Source organism: Camelus dromedarius, chromosome 2, assembly GCF_036321535.1.
Source record: "Camelus dromedarius isolate mCamDro1 chromosome 2, mCamDro1.pat, whole genome shotgun sequence".
NCBI lineage: Eukaryota > Metazoa > Chordata > Mammalia > Artiodactyla > Camelidae > Camelus > Camelus dromedarius.
The window spans coordinates 64,726,279-64,747,600 of NC_087437.1; the positions used below are offsets into that span (position 1 = coordinate 64,726,279).

Below are 21,322 nucleotides of genomic sequence, written 5' to 3' on the forward strand. Positions count from 1 at the left end.
CACCTGGTTCTTGCACTGTTCCAGTGACCCAGCAGGGTTACAGGTAGGCTATGTATTTGTTCAGTACATTGACCATCAGATTAGGCACTTGAAAATGAGTGGTAAAGGTATAAAGTGCTCGTTTCAAAAAACAACATTGAGCATTTACTGTGGGTCAGATACTGTTGTCATTGGAGATACTGATAAATAAGACCTACTTTTGTGGAGATTATAATTTAGTCTTTTCAGCAAGAAGGAAGATCCTAGTGCCAGTGGTGAAAAAGATTTTCTATAGGAATTACATATTAATGAATAGTTCAGGAATCCTTGGAAAGTATTCATAACAGCCTTTCCAGAATTTCAGTTTCACTAAAATACACTGGCTAATTCATGTTAGCAGGACGCCTGAGTCTTTCCAGTGTGCCATATTATTTTTTTAAATGTGCAATAATGACAGTATGGAGTAACTTTTAGTATAAATGAATATTAGTATGTTTAGTTTGTGGTGAATGGCATTTAAAGCCACCAATGTGAAGAAAAGGATGGTGCCTTGCTTTTGAAAGTGGATTTGCTTGCTGAAATAGTGTCTTGCATGTAATTGCTGCCTTTCAGCAACTTGTTGATTCTGTTGCTTGAAAGATAGGTAGGATTTAGCCAAAAAGAGAAGAAACTGTGCAGAAAGTTCAGAGATGAGTTTGGCCCTTCCTCGGCAGGACAGAAGGTGGTCATAGAGGAAACAGGGATAATAATCCATTTGTAAATTCTTTTAACAATATTTAAATGCCTTCCATATTTTAGGCATTATTAGCCACTGCTAATATATCACTGAACAAAACAGATAAAAATACCTGCTCTCAAAGAGCTTACATGTAGTGAGGGGAGACAAACCATAGAAAAGAAGTAAATTATATAGTATGCTAAACAGTGATAAATTGCCACGGGGGAAAAAAAAGATCAGGAATGGGGTGTGGAGAGTGGGTTGCAAATGACTGTTCAGTTAAGAGAATATTATAACACCCTGGTCTTTGAAAAGCCGATTGAAATAGAGACTGAAATATTCCAGATAAATACAGTCATAAAAAGAAACTTTTCTAATAAGTTAGTCTTTTTTAAGTCGTGCTCCAAAGATACCAGTATATCCAGTGCTATTGCAGTAGACACTGCTTCTGTGCCACACTACGTATTTAACACTGTCCAGAAGTAACTTGTGAGCTGGGAGATTAGTCAGATGTGTGGCCTTATTTCTAATCAGGAAAAGTGAATATTCTACTTAGAGTTAGGTGATCTAGTTCAAATAGGCTGGAGATTACTTAGGTTACTCATGATTTCAGTGTGTACTTCGCCTCATAGATAAGCCTTGATTGATTCTTAAAAGATACTTTAGTTGAGCATGAACATTGAAGAATAAAGAAAATAGTCAAAAGATGATCATTCCTGATAGGGACAGCATTTAGAAACAAACAAACAAAAAAGCCAAATTTACTTGCAGCATTATGTTTTGAGAGGAAAACCAAAATGTTAAGAGGTTTATGCCAAGATAGCGCCCAGCTTCCGTATGCAGTGGCTAACTGAGGGCACTCCTGTAAAGGAGAAATGACCTAGCCTAGGTGAAGGTGAATTTCCCGGTACATTAAGAAGGGACAGCAAATCCAGTGGCACTTAAAGGTAATTGCTGTGGATTTAATGATTTTTCCACTCCAGTTTTAAAACCTAGGAAACAAAATCTGTCTCCTGCTTAAAATTCCCCAGTGGCTTCTCACTTCCTTGATAAGTTTAAGTTCCTCAAAATGGCCTCTGAAGTCCTTCATGCTCTGGCTCCTGCTTACCTCCAATCTCCCCTTCTCCACAGTGCTCTTCTCTATCGATAGGGAGCTGCATTCTGCTCCCAGAGAGGACCCAGTCACCTCTGAACTGTACATGTTCTCTCTTTACCTGGCCAGTTCCTACCTGTGCTTCTTGTCTTAGCTATGATTTCCTTCAGCAAGCCTTTTCTGACCTTTCACATACAAATTAGGTGTCCCTTTTATGTGCTCCCATGATCAGCACCTCTCAGGATCTTTATCATGCTATTCAGATACTGTTTACCTCTCCCCTACCAGCTTTCAAGGGCTGGTGCTGTGGTTCTCAGTGCCTGGGAAGGATGAGCCTGAGACACTGCTAGTTTTCTACCCCAGATCCATTTCCCTCTTCCTGACCAATAGAATCCTGATTTTTGTCCAGAGTGGCAGTGTGCCCAGCTTCCCTTGCAGCCACTGAGACTAGTGAGGAAATTTTGGCCAATAAGCTGTAAACAGAAGACTGCTGGGGCATTTCTGAGAAGCTTAGTTTCCTGATAAAGGTATTATCCCTTCCTCCTCTTTTCTACCTGGAGTATGGTTAGAGTGGCTGTAAGTGCCAAGAATGAGGACTATTTGCCTGTGTGGTGACAAACACAAAGATGAAAACCACCTGTTAAGGATGACTGAATAGAAAGATAGGAGACTGGATCCTTGATGGCATTGTGGGTTGCCATTCTGGAAGGCTATCTGTGTCTCTAAACTTACTATTACGTGAGGGCAGGGATTTGCATCTGTTCATTCAAGGGATGTAACAGGAGTGCTTCACCTATTTGGTTGAGCCTCTGTATTTAGGATTCTGTTTTATTCAGCCAAAAGCAGCCCACTGTCTAAATATTTTTTCAATGAATGAAAAGTATAAGGTTAATAATAGCTCATTTGCTCAGTGCATACCACAAACTAGGCACCATTCTTAGTACCTTATGTGATTGCCCCATTTGGGAGATGAACCTTGGGAAAACTAATAAGGAAAGGCTAGAGAAGACCAGGCACTAAGTGAAGGAACAGCCAGAACTGTGTGAAGCAATTTGGGGGAAATCTGTCTCATTTCCCTAAGAAGGAAGACTTGGCATTAATAGCCAGTCCAATGAGGGCCTGTGCATTACTTGGTTCCTAAGGACTGGGATCAGATCTCATTCAAATATTGCAATGTGCAAATGCAGTTCTATCTGCTCAATTGTTCAACCCGTATTAAGTCTCTCTCCCTAACCAGTCATACCTTACTTCTCTAAGGACAAAATATTCCTGTCTGCCTGTCTGTTATCCATCCATCCATCCACCCATCCATCCATCTATTTATCCATATACTTGTCATGTGGATCAGATACCATGCCAGAGCCCTTTGTAGGGAAGACGTTTTGGCCCATAGCTCCTACTTAAAGAGCACTCCTTGGTAGTCCATTTTACACTATACTGATTGAACCAAAGCTGGGCAACTGACCCCAAAACTGCCAGATCTTAAGTTAGTCAGTGTCCTGTGACATGTCCTAGATCTAAAAGGTGATCTGGACAATCAAATTCGTTAATGCTTTGAACCAAGAAATACTGAGAAAATGATGTAGTTAGCAGTGGAAAGTGAATCCTGAGGGAGAATGATGATAAGGTGCAACAGGGGCCAGGACAGCCCATTGTTCTGAGAAAGCAGGAGCTATGAGGATGCACACCATGAGGCAGAGCGAAGTTATTCAGAATAGAAGAGACATTGCTAGTTGGAGCTGGCAAAAAGGTGGACAGAGACAGAGATGCAGACAACTGCTTGGAGAATAGCTGAGACCCATTAACGATGGACCCCTAGAGTGAAAACCCAGCACCACAGCTCCTCAGGTTCTTAGAGCTGCCTTGGCTTCTGGTTCTGGCTGTAAGCCCCTGTTCCGTATCGGTCCTTCTTCTCCACGAGGCCTGGTTCTTTGGCATTTTCTAGATTTTTAAGCTGATACAGCTTTCTGATAAATCCCTGCATTACATAAAATAAATGAAGTTCTTTTGAACCAAAGGATCCTATCAAGAACATTAAGAAGTGAGTCAGGTGGCCAAGCAGTATCTTTCTGTTTCAATAATCCATTGGCATTAGGACATTTTTTCTTCATCCAATACTTTCTCATATTGTCGTTTAGAGCACCAGGGACGTGCTTGGATAGCTCCTTGGCAGAAACTCCCTACAGTGTCTGAATTCAAGTTCCAGCACAGGAAACCTGGGAAACCGCAGAAGCCTTCAGCACCCAGGATGAGTTTTGGCCCTCTCCTAAATGAGAAACATGCCAAAAATTGATTGAGTCACTCCCTTAGGTAAGTGAAGAAACGTGTTTCCCAAGAAAGAACAGAGTAGGCATTGCCTACAACCCTGGGCAAAATCATGACGTCTGAATCTTCACTCGGCCTTATACCCGGTCCTTTAACCATGGTCCACTGGCAGAGAATTCTGGAAGTGCATGACAGATACCGGAGTTGAGTCCCTCTTCTTTGCAAGGCAAGAGCTCATTCTCTCAGTCTCTCTCTTTGGGATTAGTGAAAATAATTTTTACAATAGAGTACACATTCTTGCTCCCAGATTATACTTCAGATTTGGTGGGGGGAAATGTTTGAGAAATTAATTTTTTTCCTTCAATTGCAATGGTATTGCTAAGGGAAGATAGGTCTTTTGGGGAAAAACTTGTTCCTTTATCTGAATAAGCCCTAAATGGCCAATCAAGTTTTGAACACCCTTTCCATCAACAGTTTATTCAGTTGTAAGTCTGTTTTCTTTTTGTTACTCTAGGAATCCCAACAATTCTTGGGGAATTAGTCTAATTGTTCAAATACCACTTCCTTATCCTTTAAAATAAGCCACTCCCTTTAAAAAGAGTTATCTTCTGGGTTAAAACTATTTTTAACAGTTCCACTGTAACTATACATTCCAGTTTCCCACTTTTTAACCAATTTGTAATTTATTATGATATATACAAAATATGGACCCAAATGATTATTTCCCCACAAAATGTAATTTTTCTACAACATTTTGTAAATAAAAAATTATTTTCATACTGTCTTTATTTTACCCAACTTAAACAGATTTGGGTCACACTTTCTGACTTTTTTTTTTTCCTGTTTCCATTATCTCTTTTGTTTTGTAATCTACTATCAGAAAAATGAAATATTTTGTAATAAATTTTAAACTTTGAAATATATTTTAAATTTTATTAGGGCAAGTATTTCCATTAAACTATTTTCTCTTTTCTTTTATACCATAATAGTAGTCAATCCCAGCTGACATTAGAATCACCTGGGCTCTTTACCAGAGATCCTTATTTAATTGGTCTGCAGTGAGTCCCCAACCTAGATTTTTTTAAACTTACAAATTAAGTGATTCTAATATGCAGGCAAAATTGAGAATCACTACACACAGTACTTGATCTTCTTTCCTATTTACTCTCTTTACTATTGTGTTCTCTTTACCATGAACCCTACCTAACAAGCAACAGGATGTTTATCCATTTATTCAAGTCTTTTATTTCTGAAAGTGAAACAGTGTGATTGTCTTTGCATAGGTGCTGTATGTCCCTTATTAGACTAATTCTTAAACATGTGATGTATTCCGACGTTCTACATCAAAATCAAGATAAAGTAAAAACAAATCTAATCAACCTGATTATGAACTTTCATGTATCTTCGACCAGCTCTTCTGTGTATACCGCTTTAGATGTTTGTCCATGTTTGCACTGTTCAGAAAAGTATTATTACTAGGCCAGTAGAGATCTTTTTTCATTTATTGAACAAAATCTCTACATGCGAAAAGCTGAAGGCAGATGAATAGAGCAGTTTCTTTATTGTGAAGCATTGAGTTGTCAGTGGTAACCCCCCACCCCCCCCAAATCACTCTTCAAGCTCTTACTTATCTCCTTCAGGGGTCAAAATAGCTGAATAAATGGATTCTGGCCTTGTGTTGGTAGATGGTAGAGGTTAAGAGCATTTGTTCTGGAGGCAAACAGCCTGGGATCATATTCTCACTTTACTAAGTAGCTTTGAGGCCTTGGGCAAGTAACTTAACCTCTCTATGCTCAGTCTTCTGTAAAGAGGGGACAGTAACAACATTCACCTCAGGAGGTTGTTACAGGAATTAAATGCATTATATGTGTGAAGTCTTTAGAACCCTACCTGGCATATAATAAGCACTTAATGTACGCTACTATCATCATTTAGGGGCAGGGGGATTCGCAAGCGGCACTGTAGGATAGTAAGCAGAGTGCAGAACACAGAGGGAGACATTATTTAGTGTACCTTTAAAACAAGTTTCCTCTTTTATTTCTTCCTTTCTTTCTCCTCTCTTCCACTTCTTCCCCTCTCCTTCCTAAACAATTCAGTCCAAAATCCATTAGGTAAAGCCAAGGAAAGATTACTATTAACAACCAAAATGAAATTAAGAAAACAATTTCACTTACAATAGCATTCACGGGAATAAATCTAACAAAAAACTGTAAAACTTATGCTCTGAAAACTATAAAACATTATCAAAAGAAATTACAGAATATATAAATAATTGGGAAAACATCCTATTCATGGATCAATAGGTTTAATATTTTTAAGATAACACTACTCCCCAAATTGAAATACATATTCAAACAAGTCCTATCAGAATCCTAGTTGACTGCTTGGTAGAAGTTTACAAGCTGATTCTAAAACTTATATGAAAATTCAAAAGATCCAGAAGAATCAAAACATTCTTGGGGGAGGGTACAGCTCAGTGGTAGAGTGTGTACCTTGCATGCACGAGGTCCCGGGTTCAGTCCCCAGCACCTCTAATAAGCAAATAAATAAACCTAATTGCCTGACCCCCCCAAAAAATTTCTTGAAAAAGAACAAATTGGAGAACTCACTTTCTGATTTCAAAACTTACTATAAAGCAACAGTAATCAAGAAAGTGTGGCACAGGCATGAGGATAAACAAGTTAATGCAATAGTTTGAGAGTCCAGAAGTGAACTCATGTGCCTATGATCAACTGTTTCAAGAAGGGTGCCAAGACCAATGTGGAAAAGAATAGTCTTTTCAACGAATGATGCTGGAACAACTAGATAACCACATGTAAAAGTATAAAGTTAGATCCTTACCTCATACTATTTATAAAATTAACTCAAAAGGGATCAAAGACCTAAATATAAAGGCTAAAACTGCACAACTCTTAGAAGAAACAGTAGTAAATCATCATAAGCTTGAATCTGGCAAAGAATCCTTCAATCTGATAGCAAATGTATGAGCAACAAAAGAAAAAATGGACACTTTGGATTTCATTGAGATTAAAATCTTTGTACTTTAAAGAATACCATCAAGAAGTGTAAAAAACAACTACAAAATGGAAGAAAATACTTGCAAATCATATATCTGCTAAGGTACTTGTCTCCAGAATATGCAAAAAACCCTACAACGCAATAATAAGAAGACAAATAGCCCAATTTTAAAATAGACAAAGGTGGGGAGAGAAAAAATTAGAATTTGAGATTAACAAATACACAATATTATATATAAAATAGATAAACAACAAAGACATACTGTATAGCACAGGGAATTATATTCAATATCTTGTAATAACCTACAATAGAAAAGAATCTGAAAAAGAATACACACACACATATATATAACTGAATCACTTTGCTGTATACCTGCAACTTTGTAAATCAACTATACTCAATAAAAATAATAAATAAAAATAAAAATAGACTAAGGATCTGAATAGACATTTCTCCAAGAAAGATATGCTCATGGATGATAAGCTCACGAAGAGATGCTTGACAGCCTTAGTCACCAAGGAAATGCAAATCAAAACCACAGCAAGATACCTCTTCACATCCATTTGGATGGCTCCACTCAGAATGTCAGGTAAGAACAAGTGTTGATGAGAATGTGGAGAAATACAAACCCTCTTACACTGTTGGTGGGAATGTAAAATGAGGCAGCTGCTTTGGAAAACAGTCCATTCCTTGAACAATTCCTTGTTCAAGTTCCTTGAACAATTAAACATAGAGTTACCACATAAACCAACAATTCTACTCTTAGGTGTATACCCAAGAGAAATGAAAACATTTGTAAACACAAAAATGTGTACACAAGTGTTTATAGCAGCATTGTTTATAATAGTCAAAAGGTGAAGGCAACTCAAATACCCATTAACTGATGAATGGATAAACAAAATGTACTATATCCATAAAATGGAATATTATTTGGCCACAAAATGGAATAAAATATTAGTACATGCTACAGCATGGATGAATCTTGAAAACATTTGTTAAATGAAAGAAGCCAGTTACAAAAGACCATATATAGTATGATTCCATATATAGTAAATGTCTAGAAAACACAAATCCATAGAGACAAAAAGTGAGTAAATTAGTGTTTGCTTAGGGGTGGCAAAGGATAGACGAGGATGACAGTTTTTGGAGTTTCTTTTCAAAGTGATGAAAATGTTCTAAAATTTGCTGTGATGATGGTTGCATACATCTTTGAACATACTAAAAACCATTGAATTGTATACTTTGTATATAATTGTATGGTATGTAAATTATACTGCAATAAAAGTGTTAAAAAGAGAAAAATGGCAATTAAATGGAGCACATGGTTTTGGACTGGAGCTTTTTTTTGCAATAAATGACATTTTTGGGATGAGTGGGGAAATTTGAACATTGTCTGAAGATTAGATGCTAGCAAAAGTTTCATGTTAATTTCCCAGTGTTGATGGCTGTATTTCAGTTACTCAGGAGAATATACTTGTTTGTAGGAAATGCACACTAAAGTATTTACTGGTGATGGGGCATCACTGTAGATAACGTACTCTCAAATGTCGGGAAGAAAGTCTTGGGGGGCAACTTATCAGTAAGTTGGAGATTGTTTCAAAATATAAATATATTTTGTAAAATACAAATATATTTTGTAAAATACTTGATTTTCTTTTAAAATGTGAGGGAGGATGGAGATGGCATGTTGGGTTTTCAGCAGCCCCAGGGCACTGACAGCCCATGACCTAGCCTGCTGGTGGTACGAGTAGTGGTGGTGTCATCCTTTAGCCAGCTGCATTAGGCCTGACTAATTTTTGTAAGATTTCCAATTGACATCCATTTGTATGGAATTTCTTCTCTAAAGCAATAATGTTGATTCTGAGAAAGAAAAGGTAATTACTATTATATAAAATACATGAGAACTACTTGAAAAGATTCATTTATTTGGTAAGGGACAACTCCTTATTGTTAGTTACATTTATTAGCAGGGATCATCCATCAGCAGCCGGTGGAAAGAATCGGCCACTTTTGGAACATGCTGCTAAAAGCCCGTCAGCTCGTCGTCCTTGTTTTTGTCAGTCTGGTAACCAGTAAGTGTCAAAGACTGATCTTGTTGAGGAAGACTTTTGAATATTTTTAGGTGAATATATTTATTCTCACCTACTCGTACCTGAAAGGTTAAAAAAAAAAAAGAAAAAATGAAAAAGGAGATTCATTCACATGAAATATCTACAGACCTATAAAGACTTCGCTGCAAGAAGCTTTTCTGGAATTGCATTCCTAGGCCAGCATTCTTAGACCCTTGGTTTTCATAAACCCACCACCTTATTTTATGAGAGAAAGGGCAGGCGAAAGGCAGGGCAAGAGGCATAGGTCCTGGGTTTATTTTACTTGATATTTTACTCTACTCTGGGCACAAATGAAAGTCCAGAGTTGCATTTCATTTTTTAAATGCATAAATCAAGAAAATAAGTGGCAGACTTTTTGGCGATTCTGTTTCCTGACTCCCAAATTGGGACACTATTAATATTAGAATTTGCTGTATAAATACCCACTGGTAGGACTGGGCAGGGCCCAGCAGTGGACAGTCTTGTTTCCCTTCTAAAGTAAGGGATCTTGCTGGAAAATCATTGGTATGAAGATTGAAATGGTAGTGTGGGCATGAATCTGGGACCTAGAAAATCATGGTAAAAATTTCCACTTTTGTTCCTGGTTCAATTTTGTCCTTGAATAATATTTATTGTGCTTTGATGTCCCTTCCTAACCTAATTTTATTTTTATTTTTTAGAATTATTACAGATGAATGGCTTTATTGCCATGTGCTCTACAATATACACTTGTGGCTTATTTATTTTGTACATGGTAGTTAATAATTCTTAATCCCCTACCCCCGTCTTGCCTCTCCCCCTTTCCCTTTCTCCACTGGTAACCACTAGTTCATCCTTTATATCTTTGAGTCTAACTAACCTAATTTTAGTAAATGCCATGTATCAAATGTTTACTGTGAGTTGAACACTATGATGACCATTCTACACATTTGATTTATATTTACTTCTTATTATAGGCCTGAAAAAAGGTGGAACAGTGACAATTTTACAGATGCTGTAGCAGATTAAGAGAGATTAAGTAATTTTCCACAAATCTCTCAACTAATAAGTGATAGAGCCAAAATTCAAATCCAGACCCCATCATCTGTGTTCTTTTCACTCTATGGGGCAACTTTTTAAAAACATTTATTCTGTGCTTGGAACAGGGCACCAGGCTTTGCATATGTTACTAGAGGCAGCGCAGCTGTAAGCATCAGACTGCCTGGGTTCAGATTCTGGTTGTGCTCTTATAGCTTTGTGATCTTTGTTAGTTACTCTACCTCCCCAGAGCTCAATTTTCTCATGAGTAGCACAAAGGAAGTGAGGAAATGATCGTACATATAGATAGTATATAAAGAGGGTTAGATGAGATAATACAGGCCCAGCTCTTAGAACAGTGCCCAGCACATCGTAAACATCTAGTTTATTTATTCCACCCTGCAAAGCAGATTATTATTACTCACATTGCGTAGGTAAGGGAATTAAGGCTCAGAGAAAATGACAGGCTGTGATCACACAGGTTTTGCGAGAGTTCAGATGCAGCACTGCCTGACAGCAAAGCCTACAATCCTTCCATTTTACCACCTGCCTCTTGACAGAACAAAAGGAGGTCACAACACCAGCCAGACCTGAAATCCAGGGAGTGAGTGGCTCAGAGGAAAGAGATCAACAGCTAGACTGCCAGGAAATAAGGAGGAAGCTGGGATCAGGGCCTGTAATCCGGTAGGAAAAATATGATAGCAGATGGAAGGGGACTGTGGTTAAGACTGGTCTTAAGGGAAGAAATTTTCAAGATAATTTCAAGACAGTTTTCTGATGGGCTTTTTAAGAAATATCTGAGCTGGTTAGTATGTAAAAGTTACACACTTGGATTAATCATAATTTATTAAAATAATGATGCCAATTTTGATGGAATGCTTCTTATCTTTGAACAAAACCACTTTTAAATGGAAATCATTCTCTTCCAGCTGTGAAGAAAGCAGGAAAGGAGGAAACAAGGCCATTGCTTTCTGAGGATAAGGCAGGATCTCACTCCTGTGCAGCACCCCAGAGCATGGCATGTGCTAGGGGTCAAATTTGGTAGGACTGAGTTAATCTAGTTACGTGACCCAGTCTTGTAATTTTCTCATGCTTAGCTGGTTAGCACTGCTTATTTTATTTTTACGCTGAAAACATTAAAATATTTTTATATCTTAAGTATAATTGTTTGTTAAAGAGAAGTAAGCCAGACTGTGCCCTGGTCAAATAGTTTAGGAAAGATGAAGTAAATACATTTGAATGTCTGTTTTTATTATTTATTAAATCAGAGTGACCATCTTCTTGATACAAAAGGACAAAAATGCCCTCCAAATATCTATGGTTAAACCGTTGGATTCAATAACTTCACCAATATTTTTTTCAATTAGTGCTGGATTGGTACGTCATTTAATTTTCTGATATAGCTATAAAATTAATTTTTAAAATACTTTTAATGATCCACTGCTCCAAACTACACCTACAATGTCACAAGTTAATCTACTTATTGAGTGGCAGAAATTATTTAAATTACACTACTCAAAATGTTTATTTAAAAGGCAAAAGTGGTTTAAATTATCTTCCCACCTAATGATTCAAGTCATTCCTTAAATCCATTTAATTTAGACACATAGAATCACAAAGCTTTAAGGTGAAATAAGCGTCAAGATAGCATCTGGTCCAGTCCGACACCCCACATCTTCAGGATCCCACTTCACACCTGAAGCAGCCGTGGCCACAAGCTAAACATGCTCTGAACTCTGAAAACCATAAAATGTTTTTCTGTACATTTTCTGGAAATTCAGTTAAGGATCAAAATAAGAAATCCTTCTAAATTCACAGAAAAAGATAATGTAAATATACCAACATCTTTCAAATTTGAGAATTTACCACTTGGGAAGTATCATGCTTTATAGGTATCTCAATTTAGGACAAGGAGAAGGAAAAAATTGTAAGGTAGGGGTGACAGAGAACATTACATAGAGTGAAAGATACAATATCCTTTAGTGCTAAAGTGACTGTTGAGCTCTAACCTTAATGTAGTAATTTACTCCAGCAACCACTTGGGTTTTATATTCTACAGCTTCAAATTCTTCATAAGCCTCATTTGTTTTTTCTTCAAGCTGTGATTTAACCTGAAGAAGAGAAAAGAGGAAACAAATGACCAAACCTGTGTTGAACTCCATTTATGTAGTTTACAAATCTGTTAAATATGTTACGAAGAGGTATATGTGTTTGATTACCAATAAGGAGAGACCAATAATTACTACTTCATTATAAAATTTTAAATTTTGAAATAATTTCAGACTTAAAGTTGCAAAGATAGTATAGCATATCTTACGATCCTTAATTTAATCACATCTGCAAGTCCCTTTGCCATGTAAGGTAGCGTATTTCAGGATTTGGGGATTAGGATGTGGGCAACTTTGGAGGACCATCATTCTGTCTACCACAGAGGGCTACAAGTTTAGATGCCAGCATTCCTGAACCAAGCAGGAGGAGGCAGCGAGAGGGTCTCAAATTCAATATGTAAACTTTTCCTAAATCCACCAGTTTTCAGTATAGGTCTTCCATTCCTGCCCTCAGCTGGGCCTGATATTCTAGGGTCCACTGTGGTTTCTCTAACTCAGTTTCTGCTAAGAGTAAAGCTCCAATCTCCTGCCCGAGTGGAGGACCGGTAATAGCTTGTCTTCCAGGGTGGTGGATAGTGCGAGGGAAGGATCTGGGTGAGGGAAGTCTAACTGCTCCTCATATCGATCTTCCATCAGTTCTCCTGTTTTTAGCCCCATGCCTCACTCTCATCTTCCTGTTTCTGGCATTGCTATCTCTGGAGCCACTTTGGAGATCTGTAGCGTGAATCTGCGTTCTCCCAGCTCAGACATTCCCCTGTGTGGCTTGGGCTCTGTCTAGATGGCTCAGTCATTTTCCATTGTTCATATGTTTTCCATCTTCCAAGGTTTTATCGATGTCTCTGAAATGTTTGCCTATCTCTCGTTGTCTCTTTTTTCCTATGCATTTCTTCTTTTATGTTTCAGTGTACAGTGGCGTGGGGAAGGGGAAATTAGCCCTCTTAGCTCTTTTTAAAAAATCTATTTTTATATATAGTGGCTAACATTTGCAAATCTCAAATTTATCTTTTCCCATCCTCTTTCCCTGGTAACCATACAATTGTTTACTATGTCTGAGAGTCTGTTTCTGTTGTGTAGATGAGTTTTTTTTCTTTTTTCTTTTTTTTTAGATTTCACATATGAGTGATATCATATGGTTTTTTCTTTCTCCTTCTGGCCTACTTCACTTAGAATGACGATCTCTAGGTCCATCCATGTTGCTGCAAATGGCATTATTTTATTTTTTATAGTTGAGTAGTATTCCACATAAATATACACAACTTCTTTATCCAGTCATCTGTTGGTGGACATTTAGGTTGCTTCCATGTCTTGGCTATTGTACATAGTGCTGCTATGAACATTGGGGTGCATGTATCTTTTCAAATTAGAGTTCCCTCCAGATATATACCCAGAAGTGGGATTGCTGGATCATATGGTAAATCTATTTTTAGTTTTCTGAGGAATCTCCATATTGTTTTCCATAATGGCTGCCCCAATGTCATCATCTTTATATCTGTGGATTTGTGCCTTTTCCTCCCTTTAATCCTTTTCTATCATTTAGAGGGAAAGGAAACAAATGTGTGAGTTCAAATACCTTGTTTATTGGGAAGTTGCCTCCCTGCCAGTAACTGAAGCATTTTATGTGCCTGGACAGCTTTAGTCAGGCCTCCAGTGGATCTAGGGTTCTCCCAAGGCCACCCAGTCCTTCCCATCAGTGGGCAAATGTTTTGAATCCTTCTCTGTTAGTGCCTCAGTTTGGGTACCAGAACTGTTTCCAAAGACCTAGACATTTGCAAACTCTTTGAGTTCTCAGACCATTTTTGAAGGGCAAGCCCTTCATGGACCACCACCCAATCCTCCTGTATGGTTCAGAATAGATGAGAAGAATGTAATTGCTTTCTTGAGATGGAAAGCCAAGTTTCAAAGTGGAGAGAGGAAGAAGACAAATAGAAAAAATAGAAGAGAAAGAAAGAAATGAGAAGAGGTAGGGCACAGGAGAGAGAGGAGACAAGTGGACAAGCGTGCACAGAGAAGTTGAGGGAGGGAAGAGTTGCTGTCTTTTTGCTCTGTCCTTTCCCTTTTGAGCCAACACTGGGTACCAGTCAAGTAAGGAGCTGAGCTGGAAAGGGTTACTCTCTACACTCAACCCCCAATTATCTATTTAAGCCTAATTTTCCAGATGAGGAACCTGAGGCTTCCAGGAGAACAAGACCACTTAAGGCTGAAATATTACTAATTATAGTTATTTAAAGTTTTAAATCCCTTGCCTGCTAAGTATCTGGTTTATCTTTTTTTTTTTTTAAACCACATATCAGAAGTTTGTATTTCTATCTGTCCTAGAAACCCATCCAAATCTGTATACTTTCCATTGTTTCTATGCAATCCACAAGTCCAGAATTTCCCATGAAAGAGTTGATTTCAAATGTCCTGGTTTGTTTCCGTAAGTGCACTGGTGCCTGTCAGGCTGGGTGCCCTGAATTCAAGTTCATTGTACCTGTAGCTCTGCTCCCCCTTTCCAGTAAAACAGATTTGTACTTCTCTAATGTTGGATGCTATGAACCTGGGATGATGAGATTTAAGGTGATTAAGGTGATGAGATTTAAGATGAGGAGCAGGAAAAGGGGCAGACTAGGAAAGAGCTGGTCAGTGAACCTTCAGTTCCAGAAGACAGGTTGGTGTTGAAAAACCCCCCAGGACAGATGCCAGGAGGATGAAGGCCAGCTGGCAATGGGGATCCGGAGTCTGGTGGTAAATTGACAGATCTTGAGCTGAACGTAGTTGGCACTCACCCTCCTCAGCCCACCATGCGTCGTGGTGGCTGAGAGACTGGAGGGAACAGTGTAGGTTTGCCACATGGGCTGCAGCCAGGGGAGGATGCTACCAGAGAGGAGCACTTGGTCAAATGCAGCTACCCCTCAGCACTTCAAGCATTTCTTGTTGCTGCAGAGCATGAATCTTGGTGAGCTGTTCGTTCTCTGGGATCTGAAGATTTGAGCCACGCTGCACACTACACCCAGGCATTTCCACCACTTGAAATCATTATGCAGAAACATTTGGGCTATGCATAATTTAGGGAAAATGGATAGAAAGATTATGGTGGTAGCATGGATCGACTGTATCTTGGGAAGTTTTACAGAGTGACAAAGAAGAGTTTGGGTAGCAGCATGAAAGTATGGTAGAGCTGGTGAGAGATGACTTGTGGACATTTGTCATGTGACGGTTTTAAGGGCAAGGGGAAGTATGGGGCAAGGCACCCAGAATGCAAGAAATGATGGCACTTAGCTTGAGAAAGGAGGACAAAGCTTTAGACTGGAGGGAGGAATGAGATCAGCAGGAAGAGGTAAATCAGGGCATTCTCGCACCAGATGGCTGCAACCCTAAGAGGAGAAACTGAGACACTGACTGGTTGGGGCACGGGGATGGGAGGGATTGAGAAACTGAGGGCAGAGACGGTCCAGATGAATTTCTGTGGGGTTTCTAGAAAAGGACCAGCAGACTATGACTGAACGGATGTTCTGGCAGCCCCAGGGTCCTGCTGCCATTTTTTGCTGCCATGAATTCGTAGGTTTGTTAATGAGTGAATTGTGTATGATTCTGCATCTTCCTTGAGCAAAGTTCTTCGTACCTGGAGCAGAAGCTGAGGAGGAAGTGGCGGCAGTGGGCGTGACCTCTAGTTGGGGACCGGAATGCCAGAGCTCATGCGGTCATGTCATGGAGAGCAGGGGTGGAGGGGAGTATGAAACCACCCATCATGGGGTCTAGGCTGGAGGAGTGAGCCTGGGGGCCCAGGCATCTTCTGATGAAGCCAGGAGGGTGAGTGCCTGAAGGATTCTGATGTGGCTGAATGGCAGGTTGTCTGGGTGTGGGGCAGTGGAAGGGGTGACTGATGGGGAGGCTGCGGTCAGAGAGAACAACACAAATCTGTGGGTGAGTGAGAGCTGTGACATGCTAGGCTCTGGGGTGTGTCCATAATGGGGTGCAGATGGGATGTTTGCATGGTGTCCTGGCAGACAAAAGTCATGATCTGTATGCCAGGAATGGTATTCAGGAGTCAGGTTTGAATTAGGGGTGTGTGTTTTGTGTGTATGCATCTGTGCATGTGTAATACTAGCCCTTATTTCTAAAAATACTTATTGAAATAACATTTTTTTCCTGTACCTAAACATACTCAGAATTCTCATCCAATTTTTTTTTTTCATATGACATAAGGTAATGAATCAGCCGTAATGATCCAAAGGCTTTTGCTGGTAGGGCCATTCATTTGGTCCTTAATTACACATACTGTGGCTTTTCATGGATTTGGCCATGTATGGCTCTTTATTTCCTTGTGTATATCTCTTATCTCCAAACTATTTTGTAAATTTTTAAATTTGAGGGCAGGGACCATCTCTATGTCCCTTCTCCACCAGCAGCAACTCACCCAGTACTATGTACAAAATCAGTGCTTTCTGAATGAAGAGACGAGGCTTGTTTTCCTTCATTACAACTTGCCTCCTCAAATAGAAAAGAGGATAGAAAAGGATTATAGCAAAGACCTTCAAGTAGTACAGAGAATCTTGGAAGAGAGGGTTTATTCTACATGTACTCTGTCACAAGTGCCATTAACACCCTTTAGTGCATGACACCACCATTCCCATCCAGTCTCTGTTATCTGGAGAATGGACAAAACCCCTTCTTCAGCCTTCAAAAATGTTCAGCTCTTCTCAACCCTAGGTCCTTTGTTTGATCCTCTCTTTCTGACCTCATCCAACATCCCTCTTCCCTTTTGACGTCAAATTCCTTGAACCTGCAGTCATCATTTTTCTTTGATGCTTTTTCTTCTCTGTGTGATGACCTTCCCCTCCTCTCCTTCCCTCCCTAGCAGGTCTTCCTTCAGCTGGCTCCACTACAAAGCTCTCTGGTAAGAACAGTGAAAGCTGAGAAACCTCAGAATACCTGCATTTTAACAGGTGAATTTGAAAACTAGAAATACATTAGAACATCAAAGGAACAAAACTACAAGGTAAATGGCAGGTAAGTGGAGGTCTTCCCTGAGACCCCTTCAAATCATACTAGGTATGTGATTACCAACACCTACCTGTGTGCCCGGCCCTGCCTGGGGAACTAAATAATTCTGTAATCTTGGAGGTGTTGATTAATTTTCCTCACCTAAAAATGGTAGTAATTGTTGCCTTTTAGGATTGTTTCTGAGAGAATAAATGATACAATTGATGTGAAAGTGATTCCTAAACTATAAAGTGTTTCCTGACTGACTATCCCTCAATCTTCCAACATTTAATTTGGGAATTGTCCCCTGAGGCTGTCTCCTGTGAGAGAAGGAAGATAAGTAATTCTGAGAGTTTAACACACAGCAATTATTCATCTGAAAGGAAGGAGGTTTGACAAGGAATCTCTAATGTTTTTCCTAGTCCAAAACCTAGGATTATGAAAAAGGACTTAATTGGAGATTGTTTTATATTATGTTCCAGATAGCTTGACTTCCCGAAATGGATCATAAACTCCTTGAAGGCAGGGGCCATGTCTTACAGGCCTTACAGGTCTTCCACGACATTTGACACAATGTTGGACACCTAAGAGATATTCAAGAAATGATTCATTGATATTCATTTCTCATATTGATTTGAAACGGAGGCTGGCAGCTTGCACAGAGAAGACAAATTTGCCACCCAGCCTCCCCCTAGTGTATTTTGCTCACCCAAATACTTTGTCATGTTGCTGCCACTGTGTGGTGGGAAAGGCAGGTGATCAAAAGTCTGGAGATAGGCTAACGTCTTAACTAGGTGGTTATTAACCCCTTTGAGTCTCAGTTTCATCATCTGAAAAATGGGCAGAATGTCTTCCGTCCCTGCCCCAGGGGTTATGAAATAAGTCAAATGGAGGACCTGGCTTTTAAAATTGCAAAGCAATTTTGGGGTGAGGTAGCTACTCTTAATGGCTGTCTCTTATTCTACCTCTCTGGCAGGGTTGCAGCCTGAAATAAGCAGCAAGAAACACACTTTCAACTTAATTTATAAACCTAAGACGTGGCTCACAGACAGGTATTATTAACAACCCAAGGCTTTCTCATAACTTGTTACTTGAAAAAAATTATTCTTGCGTACCAAGATAGGCTTTTAAAAAAATTATTAAAATTTTCTGCACCTTCTACCTTTTATATTTCAAATCTCTGTTGTTCCCCAGTCCCCTTATAGCACTGGCTCCTGGAGAGTCTCAGAGGGATTTTCCAAGGTCAGGATGATTTCAGGCAAAAATTTGAAGTAAACAATTGTGATGCCTCGCCGATGCACATTGCTTTCTCATTTCCAAGTCATTTGTATGCACATGCTCTCATTAGTCCTTACAGTTCTGAGGTCACAGGGCAAGAGGTGTTATCTCTATTTCTCAGATGAAACTGAGAATTTTTTGCCTCCCTCTGAGTTTAGAAAGCCCATCTCCCATAGGCCTCTCAGGATATCGTGTATCTCTGGTCCTATAGGCAAGTGAGGTCATGGACAGTAGCCTGGGCATCACCAGAGCTGGTAAGAAATGCAGACTCTCAGGCCCCACCCTAGAGCCACTGAGTCAGAGTCTGTATTTTAGTAAGACCTCCAGGTGATTCATGTGCACATGCAAGCCTGAGAACACCGACCCAATACAGGGATTTGAATAAAGGTGTTAATGCCAATACTATCAGAATGAGTGGTAGAATTCCAGATATCTGCTCTCTTCGAGAGCTTCCCAGTGCCCTCACGCAGAGAATTCCATCTCTTCCTCTTACATAAGAAGCTGATCTTGTTTGTCAAGTAGTGTCATAGAATGAAGGTTCAGCGAGAAAAAACAAGAAGGAATGGTACAAGAAAACAGGGCAACAATTTACAAGCCTAAAATAGCAATTTGTATATATTTTCTTTTCATAAAATATGCAATATGATACATTTTATTATACTGGTGATAGCTAATCAGACAACACTTTGAAAAATGCATCAACTTGCTAAACACATTGAGTTCTATCTTCACTGTAATTTTAGAATCACCATAGACTACACCACTTTTCTACTAGTTTGATCATCTTCCAAATTCTAAAAGAGTAAAACATTGCCCATTTAGTCAAATCTGTAGGAAGTTTGGAAGTGGATGGCCTTTGTGAAATTGTTCTTCATTCAACCCATTAAAAACATTTCCCTGCAGTGCATTTGAGGTCTAGTTTGTCACTTGTTGACAACCTCAGACTTTAATTACATGTTGGCTCCACTTGGGAGATTAGAAAAGCATCATCAGAAACTGAATTAGTAATCCTAGAATCAGACATTGTAAAAAATTTGGAGATGATCTAATAAAAATTCTTCTTTTACAAATTGGGAAACAGGGTCAGAGAAGGGACGTGACTTGCTCAAGATCACTCTCATAGTTGGCATTATCAGAGGTTCCAGCTGAAAAAAATTTCGGTTGTGAGGAAAACTGAACAAAACCACACATTTCGCCACGTTCTGGCTTTCGTGCTCACCCACACTCTTAACATGAGGCCAAACCAGGAACCAAGCCTTTGGATTAAACATTTTAATGGGCTGCATCAACTCACCGAGTTAGCAATCTCCTGGATTTCTGGAGTGGCAGGCTTGGCTTCAGTTAAGCCTCCAGGCATCATTTTGGCTAATTGCTTCTTCGCTGGGCAGGATGCAAGTGGTCAGGTAAGGGCAGAGACTCCGGCTTTTAAAGCGGGCGTTGCTCACAAGCTCCGCCTACAGAATGTTTTATTTTCCACAAGGAGCAAAAGGCACAGGGAAAACGAGTATGCCTTGATATAAGTCCTTCTTCCTCAACAGACTGCGCTGACAGCAACTGGGAAGGATGTGGAGCTGGGGAGGAACGAATAGAGTGTCTAGGAGTCCTGCTGTAACAAGACTTCCCTGCGTTCTCTTCGACAGTGGTTCCATCCTGTTGCCTCTGAAGTGGGAAATCAAAAACCACAACCAGAGAGTTTCCCAAAGTTTAAAACCTCTAACAAAAATTTCATTTTTTGAAAGGAATATCTATTAATAATGTCAAGGCTGATTGTTTAAAATTGACTCTTTAAAGAAAGTAAAAGTCTCTCTCTGGAGAATCTTGGCTGGATATTTGTATTTTACTTTTATCTACATTTCTGGAACTATTTAAAATACAGAAAAATACAAAGAATAAAACAACAAACACTTATTTATATTCCTATCACTCAGAACTAAACTTTTAACATTTTATCATATTTCCTTCCCATTTTTTTGGTAGTTATTTTCAAGAAATAAACCTTTACAGTTTCCCCCCTCCCCCTCTCCCAATCTTGTTCCCCACACAGGTAAACTCGGTGTTCACGGCTGGGGTAGATGTATCACTTACTGTACATCCCAGTATCTCCACTTCGAGCTATTTACCTAAGAAGGATAAAAACATATGTCTACACAATGACTTGTGTACAAATGTTCATAGCTGCGTTATTCATAATAGCCCAAAACTGAAAATGACCCCAACATTCATCAAATGGTGAATAGTTTTAAAAATTGTAGAGATTATGTCAGCCTCATGGTGGCACGAAATGCTCCCTTTGTCTCCCTGCTTCAATCTCCAATCAGTAAAACATCCATAACTCAACAAATGTTCCTCTTTCAAACACCACAGGATGCCAGAGAGTTCCACACATCTGTACACCTAAAAGCGGTGGACAGAAATACATAGAGGAGGCAGAACTGGGGAAACAGCAGAGGCAGGGCATGCAAACCCAGACCCCCGGCTGTGGCTACTGAACTTGCAGCCCCAGAAAGCTTGGTAGCAGCAGGGGAGGTGACACACATGACTCTGGCCTCCCAACCCCAGCGGTGCCCACAGCCGCAGGGAGCTAGGCCACAGTGGCAGTGGGGCCTGTAATCCCATCCCTCCAGCTGTGGAGATGCCTGCAACTCCAGATCCCTGTCTGCAGCACTGGTGCTGTGAACCTAACAACCTCAAAGGTGCCTGTGACCCTGGGTCCCCCTACACCCTTCTCCCCTACTTCAATTTGGTAACAAAATCACAACATAAAGGCATAATTTGAGACAACAACAACAACAAC

At 39.6% G+C, this 21,322-nt stretch overlaps 1 protein-coding gene across 1 annotated transcript; it reads right to left on the bottom strand.

The window, feature by feature from the left end:
* Positions 1–8,983: 8,983 nt before the first annotated feature.
* On the bottom strand, positions 8,984–20,225 carry CSTA (cystatin A). Its single transcript, XM_010981541.3, has 3 exons — positions 19,823–20,225; positions 12,190–12,291; positions 8,984–9,225 (listed from the first exon to the last, which is right to left on the bottom strand). Exons 1-3 carry the CDS (start codon positions 19,886–19,888, stop codon positions 9,097–9,099), a joined length of 297 nt encoding a protein of 98 aa, XP_010979843.2. The 5' UTR covers positions 19,889–20,225; the 3' UTR covers positions 8,984–9,096.
* Between the last annotated feature and the right edge of the window lie 1,097 nt (positions 20,226–21,322).